The sequence below is a fragment of the Accipiter gentilis genome, chromosome 13 (assembly GCF_929443795.1).
Source record: "Accipiter gentilis chromosome 13, bAccGen1.1, whole genome shotgun sequence".
Taxonomy (NCBI): domain Eukaryota; kingdom Metazoa; phylum Chordata; class Aves; order Accipitriformes; family Accipitridae; genus Astur; species Astur gentilis.
This window is the reverse complement of record NC_064892.1, coordinates 17,070,241-17,093,782: the sequence shown is the minus strand read 5'-3', so window position 1 is coordinate 17,093,782 and position 23,542 is coordinate 17,070,241. Positions and strand designations below refer to the sequence as shown.

At 42.5% G+C, this 23,542-nt stretch overlaps 1 protein-coding gene across 14 annotated transcripts in view; it reads right to left on the bottom strand.

The window, feature by feature from the left end:
* Positions 1-20,009, bottom strand: part of MYCBP2 (MYC binding protein 2) — a 205,306-nt gene extending 185,297 nt beyond the window's left edge. For 13 of the 14 annotated variants that reach the window (XM_049815905.1, XM_049815906.1, XM_049815907.1 and 10 more), the window contains exon 1: positions 19,527-19,984. In XM_049815905.1, the coding sequence (XP_049671862.1) occupies positions 19,527-19,816 (290 nt within the window). In that variant the 5' untranslated portion in view covers positions 19,817-19,984. Of the gene's footprint in view, positions 1-19,526 lie in introns of all 14 variants that reach the window. The other variant, XM_049815912.1, reaches the window with a different exon arrangement.
* Positions 20,010-23,542: the final 3,533 nt, after the last annotated feature.

The window sequence follows — 23,542 nt, the reverse complement described above, 5'->3', positions numbered from 1 at the left end:
ACATATTGAATATGAGCCAGTAACACTGCCCCTGAAGCAAAGAAGGCACACAGCCTTCTGGACTGGGTTAGGAAAAGTGTTGCCAGCAGGTTGAGGGAGTTAGCTCTTATACTCTACACAGCACTGGCAACAGCACATCTGGAGTACTGTGACCAGTTTTGGGCTGCCCAGAAAAGAGACTCACTTACTGGAGCAAGTCCTGAGAAGGGCCACTAAGATGCTTAAGGGACCCGAGCATCTGTCACGAGTAGAAACTGAACAAGCAGAGATTGTTTAGCTGGGAAAACAGAAAACTTGGGGGTGGGGTGGTGGAATTTCTCAGTGTGGATATATACCTGATGGGAGAGAGTAAAGATGATGAAGCCAGGCTCTTCTGAGCAATATCCAGTGATAGGCCGAGAAACAATGGGGAAGAAAAAGTGAAATACAGGAAGTTCCATTTAAGAGCAGTCAAACACTGAAACAGGTTACCCTGAGAGGCTATGGATTTTCCATCCTTGAAGATATTAAAAATCCAACTGGACAATGTTCAGAGCAACCTGCTCTGGTTGATCCTACTTTGAGCAAGAAGGTTGGACTAGACAGTCTCCAGAGGTCCCTTCTAATCTCAACTATTCTGTGATCCTCACTGTTTACATACTAAAGTAAAATTTGACTGCACAATAAATGTGCTTGTACATTGTGGAAAAAGTACATTTTTTTCTCATTATGACTAGCATTTTTCCTGGTGTCATGCCATGCTTCTGATCACACTTCCAAGTAGAGACATACTGAGCTTTTCATCTGTTCACCATCTGGATCAGCAAACATACAGCAAATTCAGGCATAAGAGCAGACTTCTATGAGAATTAGTCAGCATAATCAAACATACAATACTATGCAAAGCTAACACGAGAACAAGGGAAGAAAACCACCTTACCACACTTAAAGTATTAAGACAAGCCAGTCACTTGAATTGATCCACACTTTATTGGATATAACCAATGCCCAATAGTATACTAAGTGCATGACAAAGAACATGCTAACATGCAACAATCACAAGTTTTTGTGCAGATGGATCAATGTGGACACTGTGTGTAGGATCTTTAACAAGACTTTTCGAAACTTCAGTGGTACAAAAAACTTGTGCATATCTCCAGGCAATCTAAAAATATAATTTGACAAGTGGAAGGTACTCCAGAATCATTAAAAACAGTATCTGGAAAGGATCCTGAAAGGTCAGTCTTTCCATTCCCTGGTCCAGCACAAGACTAGACAAATTTCACTTCATTCCTGACAGGTGTTTTCCCTGTAGAGATATTAAACACTGCCAGTGATCACACTTCCACCATGTCTTAAATAATCCTACTAGAAAGCTCTTTGTGAGTTTTCTAAATCACCTTTATGGCAATTAAATGCTATTTTTTTTTACATCTTTATTGTAGAAAAATCGGTTTATTTTCTTCTTTTTCCATGGCTATCTTGAATGTATTTTAAGTCTGAGGAAAAATAAGTCTTCTGTCAATTAAGCAGTCTCAGTTCCTTCAGCCTAAACCACAAATCATTTACACTACTGACATCTAATTTCACTCTCTTTCATACTTGTAACTAGTCTGTCTTATTGAAAAACAAACAAAAAATTAAAAAAAAAAAAAAAAAGAGAGACACAAAATAAGGCCCACAATCCTGAAGTGCAAAGGAAAGGTCAAGAATTACTTCACATGTCCTACACAAAAGAATCTGTCATGCATTTGGGAAAAAAAAAATCCGAAATGCTCCAACAGCATGACACTGCTATAATTCTATATAATGTGTAGAACCTGTCATGAGGAACTCCTACCTTACCTTTTATTCACTGTTGTTTTTACGTTTGTGCTTACTGGTTGGTTTGGGAGTGGGGGTTTTTTGAAGCTAAGCATTTGCTGAGATTATCTTCTGTGTATCTGTAATCTTTCACAGTTTTGCATCCTCTATGAACTTTTTCATCTACAATCTCAATTCCAACACTGAAATTGTCAATGGTGAGATTGAACAATTCAGGACCTAGGACAGATCCAGATGCAGGACAAGAGCTACTACCTCTTCTCCCATGCTTCCCCCTTGACAGCTAGCCATTCCACAGCACCTCTCCAGGGTTGTCATCTTTGTAGTTTTAAATCCACCTTACAGTAGTTCTGTCTAGAACAGGCATAGCCAAATAGACAGGTGGAAGGCAACACACACGAAAATTCCACCTGAGAAAGGCTACAGTCCAGCCAATGAGACAATAGGGGCAACATGAGCTTTTCTTACTTGCATCTGCTTGAAGATCAGCCCATGCTTCTTGGTGCAGGCTCAAGGCTAGAAGTAGAGCTCTGGTATAGCTGATCTACTGTAACAAGATATTCTAAGGTTTGGTTCAGTTCAGAGCAAGCTCTGAGTTGAAGTACAGACTATGTGGCACTGGGTCCAAATCATCATCTGATTTTACAACAAGCTTACCACTTAAGATTTCTTTTGGTGAGATGCGAATTATTTTCTGTATTTTTTTGAAAAGAAAAAAAAAACAAACAAGTTTTAGACAATTGTTAATAGTGGCTAAGTATTAAATTTCCCAGACAGGCCTCATCATAAATCCATTCTGTGTCTAATTTATCATCTTCATTTATAGAACATATAACTTCTCCAGCAGTTTTAGAAACGTAGTCAACAGAAACTGTACTAGAGTATCTTGAGTCCTTCTTTATCCTTTTTTAGTCAGGCACTGTTTACCAGTTTGGTTTATACTGGTCTTCTAGCACCTTATATATCTTCCATGAATTCTCCAAGGTAATTCCCAATAGCTCTAAAATTGCCTCAGGGACTTTTTCCAACCACTCTAAGGGGGAATTTCATCATACTTGTGAAAATACTTAACTACTTTCTAGCCTGTTCTTTCTCTATTTTTGCCTTCATCACTGACTGCAATTGTTTTAACTTAAGACAGAGCTACTTCTTCTAACAGATCTGCATTAGAATTTTGAGCCATGCAGAAAACCAGGAGGCACTCTTCTGAAGTACAACAATGTGCATTTTGAGGTTTTTTCCTTACCTTCTGTTAGCAGATAGATTATCTGACATGTGATCACACAGATGAAGGGCAGAGCCATTATGGAGAGACATTAAAGGAATCACAGCCTCTGCCGGGCTTCCCTATCTCCTATGCCATTTACTCCATCCTCCAAAGTGCTCCAAAACAGCTGTTAATTTGTAATCTAGTTTCAAGGCATCTTAATATCAAATACAATAAAGGAGAAACAGCTGATAAACACCAGTGCACTTGTCAGCAAAACAATTACCATTCACTGTCTCGTTGCTACAGAAGTAGAACTACAAGGGCTTCAAAATATAGGAAAGGGAATACTAAAGAAAAAAGGGTTATCAAGGCTGATCAGAAGATCTGAGGAGATCTCAAAATTGTGGGACCATATTTCCTCCCTTATTGCAAGAAATAAGTTGCTCTTTAATCTTACTGTACAGGGCATCCAGACTTGCTCTTAACAACTGAAAAGCATCTAGCAAACATAAAGCCAACGGAAAAACAAAGGAAAGAGAAAGTTCAACAAATTTTGGGACAAACAAGCAATGGCTCACATGAAGGACTTGACAATGATAAGAAACAAAACAAAGGAAGTGGGCAGAGCTTTAGTGGCCTAATCAACAGATAGAGAAGAGGTTTTATAACCAGAGAACTAAATAGCAAGAAAAATGTGGAGTCTGGATGTTGGCAAGGAGATGAAGAGGCACCAGTGGCAAAATGCAAACACTGAATATTGCAAAACATATCAAAGTTGCTGCTTGTCTTGCATATTCCCTACTTTGATACCTCTCCTCATTTACAGAAGCAGCCTTACTTCTACAAACTGGAGGAATACTTTTTCTTGAAAGCAACTACTTCTCTTAAGAGTCTCCACGTACAAAGCCTCCCATATTTAGCTACGCATTGTGTCCTTCCAATAAAAATCCCCCTTGATTTCTCCAACCTCAGTGTGCTCTCTGCACTACTGTTATTTCAGCTACCAAGAATCCTAAGTATCTATAATGAGAAACTGCCTTACAACACACCCCATAAAGCAACTCAAAATAAACAAGTCATGTAATCAAAATATTATATGCCTTCTATAAAGTTGGCATACAGAATGTGTCACTTAAGGGTAGGTGCTTTAAGATTGTATCTGTAACCATAAAATGAGAGAAGCTCAGAAAATGACTCAAATACGAGGTCCAATCTATACTACTGAACTCCTAATTCTGTCCTTAACTCGCTTGTGGGTTACTCCATCTAACTCCCTCCAACACAAATCTACCAATTAGTGTGAAAGTGGTTCAAGGCAACTGGACCCAGCAAATGTTTCATAATGTTTAGAGGTTGCCCTAAAGTACCCTACAACTGAACTTTCCTAAGGCTTTCTTTGCTTTATTTTTTGCCTTTGCAGATACCTCGCTTTGATGACTAAGTAGCCACAGCTAATCATTCCTTCTACTACTGAAATATCCAACGTGCTTTCAACCATGGGGACAGACTGCAAGAATAAAGAAGGAAAATAAATACCACTCAAAACCCCCAATCTCTTCTTGTCTTGATAAACAAAAGTCTGCTTACAAACAGTAGTTCCAAAAACATTTTAATGCTTCATTTTTCCTATCACCTAGAATAACACCTATCAAGTTCCCAAAAGGACTTGCCATAATATAGTTGACAGGGAATAAAATACTCATATATATGTGCTGAAACCTGATGCACAAATATGTATAGTACAGATACACAAACTCTCTTGGTGTAATGCAAAACTAAGTATTAGCAAGCTTTATGAAATACACATGCACACAGAGTATACAATATGCCATATACTTCCATCATAAACTGATCCCAAATTTTTACCTTAAAAATCACAAACAGAAAAAAAATCCAAGAATGTGTATTTCTGAAAAAATAAATACACTAATCTAAACCCTTTCACTGTAACTTGGCAATAAAATCTACATAACTCTTCTGAAAAAATACCTTTTGCTAACACTGGTTAGTATCCTTCGGTTTGAGAATATTTCTGACAAGGTAACACTTGGTCTGTGAAGTACTTAATGAAAAATACCTCCATGAAGCAGTTGCTTGACCTTCCCTTCCTCTTTGCACAGTTGCAGGCAGGTTAGGAAAAATTACAGTTACTGCTTCTGCCAAAATCACAGCCAAAGTAGCTCAGGTGCATGGCAGTTGGCTCACAGACCATATTTTTGCCTATTGTGATACACTAGAAGTTTGAATATGATATTTTCGAGCAAAACAAAAACCAAAAAAAAAGTGGAAGACAGGCTGCAGAAAAGTAAAGTCAGGATTTTTCAAGTAATATCCCCAAACTGTGGACTAATTGCCCCTAGACACTCACCCACTACCCCAGCAAGACTCAAAAGACCTTAAAACAGCTAAAATATACTCTTAAGTAATAAATGACACATATTTAGATCTTCTAACCACGAAGCTCTTCCTACAAGAATGTTAGGAAAAATATTTAGCTTTAACTTATTTAAAACTGCACCTGTTGCTACCTTTTCAGTTCCCCTGTGTTCCCTTTACTTCTATTGAGCTATAGCATGGAGGTCCAATCATGTTTCTGTAAGTATACTAACAACAAAAGCAGGGCTAAGGAGAATCTCCACCCTTTACTGGATACGTGGAGAAACACAGCGACAAAGAATGAGGAAAAGGCTGAGGTACTTAATGCCTTCTTTGCCTCAATCTTTAAAAGTAAGACCAGTTGTTCTTGGGATACTCAGCCCCCTGAGCTGGAAGACAGGGAACAGAATGAAGCCCCCATAATGCAAGGGGAAAAGGTTAGCAGCCTGCTACACCACTTGGACACACACAAGTCTATGGGGCCAGATGGGATCTGCCTAAGGATATTGAGGAAACTGGCAGATGTACTCCCCAAGCCACTTTCCATCATTTATCAGGAGTTCTGGCTAACCAGGGAGGTCCCAGTTGACTGGAGGTTAGCAGATGTGATGCCCATCTACAAGAAGGCCAGAAGGAGGGTCTGAGGAACTACAGGCCTGTCAGTCTGACCTTGGTGCCAGGGAAGGTTATGAAGCAGATCATCTTGAGTGCCATCATGCAGCACATAGAGGACAATCAGATGATCAGGCCGAGTCAGCATGCGTTTATGAAAGGCAGGTCCTGCGTGCCTAACCTGATCTCCTCCTATGACAAGGTGATCTGTTTAGTGGATGAGGGAAAGGCTATGGATATTGTTTACCTGGACTTTAGTAAAGCCTCTGACACCATTTCCCACAGCATTCTCCTGGAGAAACTAGCTGCTCATGGCTTGGAAAAAGCATACTCTTCACTGGGTAAAAAACTAACTGGATGCCCAGGCCCAAAGAGTGCTGGTGAATGGAGTTAAATCCAGCTGGTGGCCTGTTACAAGTGGTGTTCCCCAGGGCTCATTATTAGGGCCATTTTTGCTTAATATCTTTATCAATGATCTGGACGAGAGGATCGAGTGCACCCTCAGGAAGTTTGCAGACAACGCCAAGTTGGGTGGGAGTACTGATCTGCTTTAAGGTAGAAAGGCTTTACAGAGGGATCCAGACAGGCTGGATCGATGGGCTGAGGCCAGTTGTATGAGGTTCAACAAGACCAAGTGCCAGGTCCTGCACCTGGGTCACAACAACCCCATGCAGCGCTACAGGCTGGGGAAGAGTGGCTGGAAAGCTGCCTGGAGGAAAAGAACCTGGGGTCAACAGTCACCTGAATATGAGCCAGCAGTGTGCCCAGGTGGCCAAGAATGCCAATAGCATGCTGGCTATCTCTTGAGATAACACTTTTTTTTTACTGTGAGGGTGACTAAGCACTAGCACAGGTTGCCCAGCAAGGTTGTGGAGTCTCCATCCTTGATGATATTCAAAACCATCTGGACATGGACCTGGGCAACCAGCTCCAGGTGGCCCTACTTGAGCAGAGGGGGCAGACCATATGAACTCCAGAGGTCCTTTCCAACCTCAACCATTCTGTGACTGATTCTATGAAACCTCCTGCTCAAGCCTCACCAGTGCTGAGCAGAGTGCACCTCCTTCAACCTGCTGGCAACACTCTTCCTAACCCAGCCCAGGAGGCTGACTGCCTTCTTTGCCATGGCAGTACATTGCTGGCACACAGATTGCTGTCCACCAGTATGCCAAGCTATTTCTCCACAGAGCTGTCTTCCAGCTCGTCAGCTCCTCTGGGTTTATTCCTCCCCTAATGCAGGATTCTGCATTTCCCTTTGTTGCACCTTCATGCGATTTCTCTCAGCCCAATTCTCCAGCCTGTCCAAATACCTCTGAATGGATATACAACCTTGTGATGTATGAGCAACTCCTCCCAGTTTTGTACCATCTGTGAACTTGCTGAGGGTGCACTCTGTCCCAGCATCCAGGTCATTAATGAAGATGCTAAACAGTATCGGCCTCAGTATCAGTTCCTAGGGTACACAACGGATGACGCCCCCAGTTGGACTTTGTGTCACTGATCACAAACCTCTAGATCCACTCATTCAGCCAGTTCTCAACTTACATCACTGTCCACTTACCTAACCCGTACTTTGTCAGCCTGGGGACACTATGGGAGACAGCGTCAAAAGCCTTACTCAAGGTAAAGAACATCCACTGCTCTCCCTGCCCTGAACATATCTGTAATTACCTACAGTTACTGAAAAATACTGGGAGTAGTATTACTTTCCATCAAGGGCTACAGATTTTTTTAAGGAACTCAGCAGTGAGAATCACTAAATAAGAAAATTGCTCAGCTTCACAGGCAGATCTCAAAACAACACTAGAGAGCACAATCAATTTTTTCCCCAAATAATAAAAGCTTTGTATTTTTTTTATTGTCAACAATGACAATTTTATCCTCAGATGACCTGAAATATTTCTAATTATTGATATAATCTTCATTTAGTAAGCCTAAGATCTAATGCTTGAGGAACTCTGATTTTTAATAAAGTGGGAAATAGTTCAACTGTCATTCTAACAGCCATGCGTATGCCCTCCAAACCATTACCAGCTTATGCGCCATTTTCTTTGAATTATTAATCAAGCATTCTGACGTGAATTTTGATCCATGCCAATATAAAAGGAAAGTCAGGGCTTAAGCAGTATATCTACAAATGGAAAAATCATCAAAATCCTGTCACCTAAATCCATAAATCAGGGTAAGGAACACCAACTGCAATCCAATTAAGACAGGCTTAGAGGAAAACAGAGGCAGACTAGTAGGACAGGCTATATTGGGCTTCTAAGGCACCTGAAAAGGAAAGGTTAAGAAAACTCAAACCAAAAGGAAACTGAGGGATTTGAGAAAACACTGCCTGGGGAGGAATACAGAGCTATGTATAGTTAAGACATCAAACATCTGGAAGATGGGTAAGACTAACAGCCACATTACTATGGTCTGGAACTCCTCTCTGCACACTCTGTTCCAGAAGAAAAAGACCATCTTACTACTTGATTGTTCAGTTGGGGCTTTAACATGCTACTGTTTGTGAGCTGAAATTGCACATCTTTTTAATCATTACTTTAGTTTCATAACTCAGAACTATTTTTCCAGCCTATGACATCAATCTGTATTATCTTTACTATCACATTATCTTTTTAAACAACTAATTTTTTCTTTTTTTTAAACCAAAATTTTGAAGGCTTAAGAAAGAAAGGGGTTATTCCAGCTGCTGGAATATCCTAAGGCCTCTCCAATACAGTCTGAAATGTAAATAGTGCAGGTTCTATAAATGCAACTAAAAATCCAACTACACAAGTAAAATGGATCTCATTTTCATTTAACCATGACAAAAGTGCAAAAGTTAAAAACAGTATCTGGATCCCTTTTATAACTGAAAAGGCTTCTGAAACAGCATAAATCTATCTCATATAAACAAAGAGAACACACAAGAAAGCACCCCTACAAAGTATTGTCCACACAAAGAGAATGGTGTCTCAGTATAACCACTGACAGATGTAATTTCTTTTCTGTAGTTATCTGATTTTTCTTTATTTGCTGCAATGTTATCTATGAAATTAGATCTATAAGAACACATGCAAGGTAAATATTCCATCTCAACTATTTCTATATCGCTTACCCTTAACAAACATTTTTTTAGGATTCTTTTTATTAAAAAAAAATACAAACAAACAACCAAACAAAAAAAAAAACCAACCAGAGTCATTCAACCATAGCAAAGATGACAACAACCACACCTTTGGCCACTTTCCTATATAAATGCAACCACCAAAACCAAAGTGCATACAAAGCTATCTTAAATAGAATCATACCAGCAGAGTTTTAATTTAGGGAAGATGCTCCATGAAGTTTAGGAAGAACTGTACTTGTTAAGAAAAAGCACATGATGAGTGGTTAATGACAGTATAATATCCTTAGAGTGATTACTATTGCAAGCAAACCAAATAAATTCTACACTGTCTTCACTGAATAGCAGAAGACACAACCACTTAGTGCAAACAACTGAAAACTCACCAGTTTACAGCTGTCAGTGGTCTACTCCATATAACACTATATTCTAGAAATAAAATGGGATAGAGAATTGATTGATTCTCTAATAATTGATTGATTCTCTTCAAACAAAGAGAAATGGATTAGAGACATGACTACTCTGAAAACATACAAGTGCAATGAAGATGTATGAGCACATCTGTAAGAATAATGCATTGGCTAGTGGGAAAGGAAAGACAAAACCAGATAGGAGGAGAGTCGTAAGTCACAAACTCATAACTCATGGTTAAACAACCAAAATAAGAAAGAAGCAGCTGAAATAATAAACACAGGAGAATAAGGTAATTATTTAAGAACAAGTTCATCTGAATGTAACGTAAATGGCTGGCTGCAGATCTGTATAAAGACAGTCAGCTTAAAGGCTCAGCAATAGAAAAAATGAGTGATGTTATCAACTGCAACAAGTTTTAACCCTGTTAAGGTTAAAACTCTTAGCTAGACATTTTTCCAGACTGACAGAGATCGTGACCAAAATAATTTAAATACTATGGCACTGCAGCACAAGTTAGAGACGAGGCTTCCAATTATTTTCATTTGCAAACATAAAATTTTTCAGTAGTGGTTTGGATCATTCTGAAGAATTTAAACTACAAACAACAGGCTTCTACTTTTTGACCTTATCTTACTTTCTCTTTGTATTGGCTTTTGCTAGGACAGAGTTAATTTTCTTCAGAGTAGCTTGTATCGTGCTTGCGGTTTTGATTTGTGATGGAAACAGTGTTGATGACACACCTATGCTTTGGCTGTTGCCGAGCAGTGCTTGCACAGAGTCAAGCAAGGCCTTTTCTGCTTCTCACACCACCCCACCAGTGAGTGGGCTGGGGCTGCACAAGAAGTTGGGAGGGGACAGCTGACCCCAACTGACCAAAGGGATATCCCATACCATATGATGTCATGTTCAGCATATGAACCTGGGGGAAGAAGGAAGGGGAGGACATTCACAGGTATGGGGCTTGTCTTCCCAAGTAACCATTATGCATGATGGCGCCCTGCTTTCCTGGAAATGGTTAAACATTAGCCTGCTGATTGGAAGTAGTAAATTACTTCCTTTTTTTGCTTTGCTTGTGCACACAGCTTTTGCTTTATCTATTAAACTGTCTTTATCTCAATCTAAAGTTTTCACTCTTTTATTCCTCCGTCTGTCTCCTCCATCCCACTGGCAGCAGGAGTGACAAAGCAGCTGTGTGGTGCTTAGCTGCCTACTGGGATAAAACCACAACAACCTTTCATAGAATCTATAAAGCATTTTCCAAGAGTTCACAAACCTCAGTCCAAAAACCATTACCTTAGACAATTATGCTTGGGAACACAAGTCAAGGAAAGTTAAGGGAAGAAAATGAAAAGAAGGAATGGCACTAATCTAACCAGAGGGCTCCAGCTTTATGTGGTGACAAGGAAGCTGAATTTTTGTTTCTTTTCTAAGGTGTACAACTGGTATAGATTTAGATTTATTAAATTAATTACAAGAGAAAAGAAAAAACCTCACAGTATTCTCAGGTCAAAGTAGTCATATACTAGATGCGAAGAAAGAAGTATCATTCAGTTACAACAATAAAAACTAATTAAGTCCATCAACATATTCATCAGTCTGAAGGGAGGCAATGAGCTATAACATGCTATTTACTATGAAATACTGGCTACTAAGAAAAAGCATATTAAGCTTATTAATATGCTTCATAACATATGAAACATTAAATCTAAATGTACAGAAACCATATACCTTAATGCAGTCATTTACGGCAATGTGCCAATTGCTAGTATTCCTTTGGAGGGGCACAATGCTAGGAACTGCTTGTGAAAGACCACTGGGGAAGATTAGCTGTGAAAGAGTATATTTACAATATAAAAACTTCAGTTAATTATAAGACAACTATTTCAACCAGCACCTCGGTGTGAAGCAGTGTTTATGGCAAGCAAGGTAAAAAGAAAAAGACAAACATGCAACCATGTATTTAAAGAGATGCTGCAAGGTATCAAGTTTCCTAAGTAAACTAAGGATGTAGAAAACAGTTTGCACGAAGTACTTCAGTACCAAAGACTGTATTACCGATATGCTGTATGTGCTTTCTATAAAGACATAAATAGTCTTTAAATTATGGGTTTGGTGAAACATATGTAATCACATGACAGGAGAAGAATTTACTAAAGAAACATCTTCAAAATATTTTGGACAGGAGGAAGGTCATAATATGGGAGGAAAACCAAAACCAAACCCCCACAACTGATGGTTAATACAGCAGAAACACAAATTTAACATCAAGTTTTTAAGTATGCAGGAAGCATATTTACTACATTTAACACAGCTGGCAGTAAGGAATGGTAACTTCTTAAATTGCTCCAGCCTAACTTTGACTGCTTCTATTTGCCACCTAACAGACCATCAGCATGCCAGAGCAGATAGCGTAATAAAAACTGAAACTTTAACTGGCATTTCCTCTCAGTTTAAAAACAAAAAAGAACCTCCAAAAAACCCACCACAAAGCAACAAAATAAAAGAAAAAAAAAATAGAACATACACACAGATGGTTTCCAATCAGTACATGTAAGAATCCCAGGGGGACACAGATCAGAAAGTCTGAAGATTACCGAGAACCAGAAATCAGACTTTATATGAAAATTGCCAGCAGAACTCATACACCTTTAAAAAAATGGAAGCAAAGTCCAATTTCAGTTATGCAAAAATAAGTTTGATTATTTCTCAAATTAGCAGCTGTAGCCATTCTAAAATAAGTTAAAATATTAAGCAGAACAAACCACAATCATTGCAAATCTAATATGCTGATTTCTCTCCTATCCCACTTAGGAGTTGTATTTACTTATGTTTGCACAGTAAAATTCCAAATTCTTGTGAACTTCAGCAGAATATTCAGACAATGTTTGCTAGTTTAAAGTGTAAGAGACTTCATAATCCACAGGAAAAAAAAAACAACTCAAAGTTCTTGCAATGACCTCATATAGGTTTAATTACTAAATGTATAATGCTAATTATGAACCAGACACATTACCACTATTAAGAACTTTGCCATTGTATAGATACTAACACGTACAATCATATTACCACCAATAGTCTCATCAGTAATCCCCAAGCTGACATTCAGAAAGGATAAATTATTTTAAAAGTTTAAAACACATTAAATATGGTATTTAGGAACTGGGCTGAGCAGCCAAGATCCTCAAAGATGGCAACAATATCAAGAGATCATCAAACATCAAGGATTAATCTAGCAATAAAGGAAAATGACATAAGGCTTTACCTGTGCTTGAAAAGCATCTACAAGAATGACAAAACCCAAGAGCAGGTAATGGGAATTGAAAAAGAGGCAATAATCTGCTGTCTTTATTATTTACCTTACTAAAAAGACACTTCCCGAGACAATTACCATATGAAAACTAGAAAGGCCTAACCAATAATGGCCGAAATATTACATCTAAATAGTTAGGTACCCAATACAAATGTTTCAGTAACAAATTGATTATGTGGAGAACATGGCAATCTTCTCCACCACTGAACATTCAGAATGTCACTATTTAACAGTAGCTGCTGCTACTTGACACACTCTCATAGCTAACAAAAAATAGCTTAACAGCTTTTTGTAACTTCTGTTCAACTCCAGTTTGGCCTATAACTGAACTTTTAACTGAAGAGCAAAAGGTTCCACATAGTATTAATTTGTAATCCAAGACAAATAACAGCGGGGGGTGGGGAGGAAGGGGAAGAGAAAATAAAAATCACACAATGTGATTCTCTTACATGCACTAATTCCTCTCCAAACTACACACTTAACTTGTCAATGAAGGAGCAGAAGGATACATGACTACAAAAGACAAAGGTGTCTTCTAACATCACTAGGCTTCTGAGTCTACTTCAGCCTCTATTTTTATGAAAAGGAAATGCATTTCCATCAGCCCATAAAACCTAAACATTCTCAGGGATTCTAGTTTTCTTAATTTTTCAAATTGTTTATATAAATTATATTATTTTTATGTATATGCACACAAATAAACATCTTAAGCCTCTTAACATAATAATATTAGCTGCTTTCCAGCTTCTATTATTATGTTTTCTACGCTAATGCTGCACAAATACAACCCATGTTAGACTAAGCAACTACTACAGATTTTTAAAAGAACTATTATGTAGAACTGTTTTCCTTATCAGAATATAAGGTAAAGACAAGTAAAAATACACTGGTTTAGTCATCAGTTAATCCCTATTAACCAACAGCACAATATAGTATTAAAACATTACTATACTGCAGCTAAAGCCTACAGCAGACAGCAACAGCAACTTTTCTGAGGCACAGGTTAGCTTAATAAAAGACTCAACAGCACATCGATTTTCCAATAAAATAAAGTTTTAAGTTTACATAAGGGCTTGCTTAATTTTTTTATATGACATTTACAAAACATAAGAATTGAAAAATATAATTGAATATTTCAGTTGGAAGGGACCTAGAGAGCAAACCTTTTCACAGGAATAAGCAGGAAAATGTAATACGTAATGCTTAATACTTCACAAGAAACACAGCTATCTTTTTGTTAAGTCTTTACGCTTATAACCTTTACTTTCTCAATCAAATGAATGCTTCCAAACTATCTGCAATTATAATTTCATTTTTAAAAAGCATCAAGTCCCAAACAACAAACAGCTTACAGCTTTTGTAAGGCTTTAGATCTGAAGAAATTAACACTTTCTGGCGTACCAACAATCAAACACAAATTTCACATATCTGAATTTACTAAACATGGTTTCTACAAATTCTTTAGTAACTTGGCAGTGCAAAGGTGAAATGCTTCAGTAGTGTTTCTACAATAAATTTTGAAACACATACTTGAAACATCCCAGGGCCAAGTAAGCACTGCATTACTGAGCATAAGGAGCATAAGGGAAGACTGTGTCAACTTCAAAAAGCCTAAAGACTAACCTAATGATCAATTTTCTCCAGAGAATGTATAATTTACAACTATGAGTGTGGATGAGCTGGCCTACTTCCAAAAATTTCTTTTATCATCCAGTAGAAAAAAATCACCGTAAAATGAGAGAAAGTTGGCTGCCTCTTCTTCAGCCATCTGATTTCTGGTTAATGGCAGAAATTGTACATTCCAGTCATCACTGAAATTCTCCCTGAACTCAATCAAGCCACTTCACAACATTAGATTTGTTTGGGGATTTTGTCCCCACAATAAAAACAGAAGCTTTTCACCTCTGAAGGATCTAAGTTAAAAGAGGCAACTTTAGCAACAAAGCAATGGAGAAATAAAAAGGTAACCCCCCCAAAAGCACTTGTATTTTCAAATGGTTAATGATTTTAAACTAATTGATAGAATGTTTCTACTGAACTTTATGAAGCAAACAAATAAAGCACCTGACAAGCTCAGCAGGATGGCTACCTTCAGTAAGAAGCATAACAAATTTTCAATATTGACTATTCAATAAATACTGCTGCATCTCTGATACCTAATGTTACTACAGAAATCCAGACACAGCACTCGCAAGTAATTTAAAGTGCAAATGGAACCAAAGAACCTATTCAGAAATGATTCTTAGATCTGCATGATGTTGCTTTTACAGTTGCTGAGTTGATATCCTAGAGACAAAAAAAAAGATATGATGATCTTTACTAAAAAGATCACTTGATAAGCTGTGAAACAGATGAAAAACACTTTGACAAAAGTATGAAATTCATGCCATTTTTAGAGTATATTGTTATTGTAATATTAAAATTTCAAGTTAGTCAAAATTCTGTAGTGAACATTTTCATTACAAAACAGGCCACACTAAAGCCATTACAAATTTGTATATCTATCCATATTTGACAAAGCCAAAGAACACACTGAGCCTGATACTTCTGGTAGTACATACATAGGTAAAAGAAGAGTAAAGGTACTGACAGTTCAGGGAAAACCCTGAGATGCACAAGAAATAATAGCAGCAATTCAGCTGGACAGGGATGTTTCTTAGGATTAAGTTACACAACAGAAAAACTGTACCTTTGAAGACAGCAAAAAAGTGAAAAATCAGAAATACCTTACTTTGCAAATGCAAAGCTTCAGGACTGAAAGCAGTTAACAACTTACATTACTTCAGTAACAGAGCAGACTGCCAGTTCCATCTACTCAGAACCCCAGAGAACACTCCAACAACATGAAATTTTTACCTGCCCTCTGAAGAGGCTCATACTTCATACTAGTGTTTTACAAACATTCATGGCTACACTAGCCACTATGCCATTACTAGTCATTTTCATATATTTCAGTAGCCACAAAGCAGAGACTACAAACTAGGCACACTCAGAGTAGATTTATCTTCCAAACCCATCTTGACTTGACAAGTAAATTTCCCACCGCTAGCAGTACTGTAACAGATTTTTAATTTTGTTATCTGAGCAAAAATGGTTGCATGTTAAAATTGCAGGATTAGATTCTTCTGTTTCCTTTCATAAAATTATTACGCTGGCACTGGTGACAAAAACAGCAGTTTCTCTGCTCCCACCTCTCTGTACATAGATCTTTGTGCAACCCTTCACCTCACGCTGTCACAAGCACAATCACAAGGTGAGCCAGATCAGGGAATTAGTCTGGATTACAACAAACCATTTTTGCCAAGTTAATTTTAACCCAGAGTGAGTCTCTAATCTGTTACTGCAAGAGACTATATAAATAATTATGTCAACGTGGCAGGGGGAACAAGCACACCAACTGAACCGTCTCCTTTGGAGACTGAAGCGTTCATGACACCACAGCCAGTATCACATGAGGAAATGCAAAGCACTGCTAATTCTATTTCACAGCCAATTACTGCATCCTACTCAACACATGATATTCATCACTTTCAGATGACAGCCAGCACAAACACCTTGCAAATGTGATATTAATCTTGTGACTTTCAGATAATCACCACAATGTTTAATTTCCTTATATATGCACACAGATTTCATACTGCCTTCTAGTTCTTCATAAGCATTAAAGACAGGTTTGGAATAAAACCACTCACTGAGGCAGGCATTGGTCACGCCATGTGAAGTGTAGAGTAAAATTTTGCAGACTTGAAGCAAAAAGTCTACGTTGACATATTGCAAGTAGGTTGCACTATCATTCTTCAAATTAGTCTTCTTGGAGCACAGGAAGAATTTTATTAATGTTCATAAACCAATTGTTTCTTTTTTAAGCTACTTCAAGATATTTTTCTGGTCACAAACATTCTTACTGACAGATTAAGGGTCTTCAGATTTTCCACATAGATAAAAATCAAGTTAAGACTCTTGTTATAAACTGTATTATCTTAACCTCCAATTAACTTATCTGGCACTGTTATCTACTGTAGAAACTAGATGCAGTCACAAATTACTTTAAAGCACCTCTTTAGAAAACGTTTGTAATTTTTTTTACGATTTTTGTCTGTTTAAGACTCCCTGGTGGATGAAGTTCTCAAACCTTAAATTGCAATATTTTGACACTAATATGGAGAAAGCGTGGAGATCATGAGCAGTACCTTGGCTGCCACTAGTCTGATGCATGAGGTGTTGGGGGCATGTCCCAAGAGGTAGCGAGGCAACTAGCTGATTACTAAATACTCCTCCTCTCAAAAGTCCTACAGTAGACATTGGCTGTATTCACCAGTATCAACTAGCTGACATTTACTTGCCAATAGCTTAACATTACCTGTTTACTCTGTATGAGGAGTCTGGCTTCTTTGATTTGCTCTAAGATGACACAATGTAGGCAAGGTACATGACTAAATCTAGCCTTCAAGAATAAAGACATACAGTAACTGCAAATGTCACTGTTTCTTTTAACTGGTATTCTCGTAAGAATCTGCTAATAAGAAACAGAACCCAGAAGAATGCAATCTATGGTCTCTTGGAGTTAAAAGTAATTACTTTAAGAACATCAGTTAAAGGAAACATTAACATTTACACCCACCAAAAGCTAATATTTTCTACAGTTGTAAGTAGAAGAGATACCAGTTGAATTATCTTGAAACCAAACAACATGGAGAACACAATGAATTCAGAACTACAACTTTAAAAAAATACAGACACGTTAAGGCAAGATTCAGTCAAATATCTGAACACCATGGAGCAACTGCACAGCTGATTTCCTTGCATTTAGTAGCTTCCTTATACTTAGCACCTGCAGTCCCAGCACTGAATGAGACAAAGCTGTAACAGTAGGAAGAGAAGATTTAAAGGGAAAAGCATGAGCACTGAACTGAGGAATATATGGGGTGTGAAAACACTCACAGGTCTACACAGAGGAAGAAAGAATTATGGTTTCCCCGTCATACAATCTGACAAGAACTCAGTCATGGCAAAGATGTCGAATGCCAGCGTTAACGGTCCACGTTTCCAGCACTTGCCGTAAGGACATTGGGAAAGTTATGTTATCCTTCTAGTTTCTTATGTTAATTCCACTCCTAGACACAGCCTTTCTGGGGGGTGGGGTGGGAAATAAGCCTTACTGTTCCAGTCAGACTGAAAAAAAACCCCCAAAAACCCCAAAACCCCAAACCGAAGCAGCCAACCACCTAGTGCTTTACAGCCGTTTCCAAACTTGAGAAACAACGGTGACTCAAAGCTCTCCTCACGACCAGGCCACCCACGGCACAGCTCAAGGCCAGCAGAGGCTGAGAGAGAACACAGGAAGGTGCGGGTTTCGTGTCATCCGCATCCTCGGAGGCCTCTGCCGGGAAACAATGGGGGAGCGCCCGGGCACGGCGGGGGAACCCGCCCCTCGCCCCCCTCACAGAGAGCAGCCGCCGCCGCCAGGCCGGGGCTCCGGCCGGGCCACCCCGCCCTCCCCTCCCCCGCCCGGGCCGGGGCTGCGGGGTAACGGGCTCGGCGGCCACGCGCGAGACCCGCCGCCCCGCCCCGCCTGTCAAACGGACCGCGCGCGCCCAGGTTGAGGCGGGGCGGGGGGGGGGGGGGGGGAGGGCGGCGAGGCACACCGCGCGAAAAGCGGCAGGAGCAACAGGCACCCTGCAGCGGCCCGGGGACGGAGGGCCGGCCGGCAGGACCGGCAGCTGCCGGCGGGAAAGGGAGCCCCGAGGGGCACCATCCACGGGGGGGGGGGGACGGGACGGACGGACGACACGCACGGACACGGACACGCACACTCAGGGAGCGGGTGGGGGCGGTACACCTCTCCCCCCCCCCCCCCCCGGCTCCCCCCCCCCCCGGAAAAGCGCTGCCAAGGACGCAGCCTCCCTCCAGATACCGAGGCCGCCTGCGAGATCGCCCGAAAGAGAAGGGGGAAAAAATAACGCAGGGCGGCTCAAGGCCGCCCCGGCGCACGGCAAAGCGCCAAGGTCCCCCGCTCGGGCGGCCCCGCCGGCGGGATCCGCGGGTGTCCTGCGCAGCAGGCGGAGACCGCGGGGTTCAGCCCGCTTCAGCGGCGCGACAGGCCCCGGCCGGAGCGAGGTCTGGCCCGAGGTCTCAACATGGACACCGTGAGGAAACGCTCATGCATCCCCCCCCGGCGGCCGCGGCAGGACGGGCGGAGCGGGGCCTTTTACATCGCTAACCCTCCGCCACAAGGGCGTGACGGAGCCCCCGGCCTCCGCGCTGGGGGAGGGGAGCGGGCACAGGTAACTCCCCCCCCACGGGCCCCGGGAAAGGGAGGTGGCAGCGCCATCTGCACGGTAACGCCGGCCAAGCTAGCGGCAGGGCCCGGGCGGCGGGGAGGGGGGTGGCACCTGGGCAGCCGAGCCGCCGGGTTACATCACCGCCCCCTCCGTCCCCCGGGGCCCGGCGGCGGCCACATGGCAGAGGCAGCGGGGGCACCCGCGCCGCCGGGCGAGGGGGCCAGTGGAGAGGACGAGGAGGGCGGCGGCCCGGGAAGGAGAGGCGTGCCGCCGCCGGGGGGAAGGTGCGCGCACGGGGCCGGGGGGAGCGGCCGGGAAAAGGGCCGCTCCCAGCCGGCGACAGGAGGGGGGGGCGGCGGCCGTCGGGGGCCGCCCGTCTCGCCCGGGAGGGAGCTCGGCGCCCGTTACCTGCCCGGGTGGCTCCCCAGCTCCCGGTCGCTCAGCGCCGCCGTGTAGATCTTCCGGTATCTGTCGGCCAGGGCCTTCCCGGAGAGCAGCAGCTGGTAGCGGCTCCGGCAGCCCAGCGACGGCGGCGCCAGGGCGCCGGGCAGGGCTCCCAGCCCGCCGGCCGAGCCCTCTTCGGGCCCCATGGGCCCCGCCGGACCGGAGCCGCTGGAAAAGAAGAAGAAGCCGCCCTCGGCCCCGGTGCAGGCGGCGACGGCGGCTCCCGCAGAGGCGGCGGCGGCTGCGGCGCTCATCCCCCTCCCCGCCCGCCCCCTGGTGGCTGCGCTGCCTCCCGGCGCCAGGCGGACACAGGCGGCTCCCGCTGCCTTCACCGCCGGGGCCCAGCCATGGAGAGGCCGCAAAAGCCGCCGCCGCCGCCGCCCCCGAGGCTGCTCATCCACCCGCGCCGGGGCCGGGGGGGAGGGGGGGGGGGGGTGCGGGAACACCCCTCTCCTCCCCTCAGGCGGCGGCCGGGGGCCCCGCCCGCCCGCTCGCCCTCCGCCCCGGGCGCAGCGCCGGCCGCCGCTCCCTCCCGCCGGCGGGCGCGCTAAGCTCTGGGCAGGACCGTGTGCCGCCGGGACGTGAGGGGCGGGGGGGAGCGGGGGCCGGCCGCTCGCTTCCCCCTTCTCGCTACGGGGTGGGGGGGGGGGGGGGGTGGGGGCAGAGGCGGGGGGCGGAGGCCGGCGGCTGCCGCTTCCCCTCCGGAGTTTCTCCTCAGCGGCGCCACCGCCCTCTCTCTGCACAGCCGCCCCGGCCCCGCCTCCCTCCCGCCGCCAGCCCGGCCGGCGGGCGCATGCGCCGCCGGGCCCCGCCCCCCCTTCTCCTCCTCCTCCTCCTCCTCCTCCTCCTCCTCCTCCTCCTCCTCCTCCTCCCGCCACCACAGCGCGGCCCCCGGGAAATCCGGGCCCGAGCGAGCGGCCGCACCTGCGGGGCAGGGCGGGGCGGGGCGGCCGCCGAGAGGCCCGCTCTTTCTTAATGCCGAGTTCGCTAAATCCAGTTGCCACCTTAGGCCAGGACTTCCCGGAGTCGTCGCCACTGGCTCCAAGATAACCTCACCTGCTGTTAGCGGGGCACGGCGGTAGGCGCTCCTAACAGCCTATCTGGTTACGTTACCTCCTTTCACCCAGGTTGCTTATCTTCACATCTCCTGCCTCTTGCGTTTTTACCTTTCATCTCTTGGAATTGTAGCCCTGCAGTTTTGATGCGCTTTCTGCTGCTTTACACAGCTGAAAACTTCAGGTGTACAGGCCACAGTACATGTTACTAAAAAAAAAACCAAATTCTGCACGTCAAATGGGGCTTGGATCGCAGTCTGCAGAAAACTGTCATCCAAAGAAGGTGCATGCCGTCATATTGTCTTCTTTTTTCTTCCCTCCAAAAGAGGGCCTAAATAAAGCCTGGGATTCTGCTGATTCTGAATGCAGATAAATATTTTTGCAAATGATTTCTTTCTACGTAACAGCAAATGTAAGAGAACTATGCAACTGTCGTCTTAAGCTTGTGTATCGCCCACCATTTCTTAAAGCATTGAAGCCAAATTTCAAGGTTTTTGGTTTGGTTTTTTTTTTGTTTTTTTGTTTTTTTTTTTTTTACAGAGCACTGGGAATGTCAAAACCAGTGAATTCACACAGGTTTTCTCAGAGGTAGCTGTCCAGGTAGCAGAAAGACATCCACATTAGTGCCATCGCTGAAGAAAAAGCTACTTTCTGAATGCAGTTGGAGGCACCAGAGGCCATCCAAGAAGTACTTCAAATACTAAGTGCATAAAAAGCTTTCAATTATAATTCTTATAAGGTAGTGGGTGGGGAAGAAAGAAAAACAGAAGAAGAAAACAATAATCCAGCAGCGATAAAAGGAGCCACAACACAACAAGCGCCATGTCTTATGGTGCTAACCACTATCCAATTGCATTCCCTCTGAGAATCAGCGTTAATATGTCTTTCTAGCTCCTCTTTTAGTCATTACCTGAAATCATTCCTACAGACAAGAACCAGAAGAAAAAAAACAACAAACAAAACCCTAACTTTTAACTCATTTTTTTTATTTTGTCGTAGGCTGCTACGTTGTATCGAAATAGTAATTTTTTCTTCACCAGACACACACTGCCTGACAAATGGGCTATCTTCTGGTATGACATCATCTGTCACATCTCAAAATTATTTTGCACTAGTGCTGTTGTAGCCACCTTAACGCACTTGTCATAAAAGCCAAGTGCTGGCAAACTGTTATGAAAGTGATGCAATTTATTGCAATTCTTGCATATTGCTCCAAACTCCAGAATTTGTCTGGGCTTGTGTTGTACAGAGCCACACACGGTGTGGTGAGCAGTATTCTTTGCAAGCTGCAACTGCTACTCCGCATCTCTTTTTATCTCAAGTCTTTTTGCTTTTGGGGGGAATTTTTCTAAGTGTCCACAATGCAGAGTCCACCTTCCAGAAGCTTCAGCCTGTGACAATCAATAGTGTGCGGCAATGTAACTAGGATCTGCCAAGCAAGAATAACTCTGGACCTTCTTATAGTCCACCTCCAAGCTCTCTTTCTCTTCACTCAAAATACAAAGTAGTCTCCAACTTGTGAGGCTGTTAATGGCACCAGCTGGGAGCTGGATGTTCAGTCCTCATTCACAGCCATATTTTCACTTCTTGTTTTGTCCTCAGAGGAAGCCACCTTTTCTCCCCCCCCCCCCCGCCCCCTTTTTTTTTAATATAACTGTGGTACTCATATTTCACATTCTTTCTCTGAGGTGGATTCTGAGCAATAATACCAGCGCTGTGCCATGTAAGAACATTCAGGAGTACACATTTCATCTGGACCAGCCTTATGCTAGATCTGATATCGACTATACTCTGTAGTTAGCATAAAATCATTACAGGTTCAAATTTTGTTGGTTGGTTTGTTTTTTTGGTTTTGTTGGGTTTTTTTAAAGTGGTAGTATAGCTTTGGAGACTCTCTTTGCACTGGATTAGCCCTTTACTTTATGTAGCTCCAGAGTTTTTGACCTAGCAGTACATGTTTGAAAAATGGATTTATTATACCATCAAAACAAACTCAGTCAACTGAAAGATACTATTAAGTGCTTTGCAACCAGAATGCGTCTTCTGACAATACTCAACTCTTTTCCTGTTTGCTAACATCTGCTTGCTCTTACAGAATGAAGCACTTTGCCAGTCAGCCTCTCCCTTTTACTTTAAGGTGGGGTTTTCAGCAGTTGAGTTCATTCACTTGGCACCTTTATAAATAAGGTTTAGCAGAACAAATTGTTCAGAAGTCATCCAGAAGCAGGTCTGACAGTCTGTCTTGTTCACTATCACTGCTCATATGGATCAGCATTGTACAAACCTGAGTTTCAACACAGCAGAACAAAAATTTCCACCAGGTAATTCCAAAGCTCCTATATCCGGCATGACTGGACATAAAAGAGAAAGTTCCATGATTTCGTAACCTAACCCTTATACTTTTCAATTGTATTTCCAGGCCTTGGTTCTTTAAGCTTTCAAAATATGGTACAAACTAATATAGCAATTTCTTCACAAGTAACCAGGGAGTCTGGAATAAGACAACTTCAAAATATGTAAACTAGACAGTTTACATATCAGATTGCAGCCAGGGAGTTACGAACCACAGAACTCAGTATTTCTGCAATAAAACTTGTGATTTACTACAATGAGGTGATGTTAGAGTTCTTTGTTCACCTGAAACAGCTTGCTCTTACCATCACATTTTCTCTGCAAATAGGACTTAAACCAGTAATAACTGGGGGGGGGGGGGGGCTGGTGGGGTGGGGTGGAAATCTCTTGGTCACTAAGCTTCTGTCACTGTCAAGACGTGTTAATGTGAGGCTGTTAATAGGATTAGTTAAAGACACCATTTTTCATCACATAGTTCCAACAAAGCTGAAGTCTATTTTGGCATTCTTACTTTGTAATGTACATCTGTCTTTTAAGTCGTCAGCATTTATTTTCAGACTTCATTATTATTGG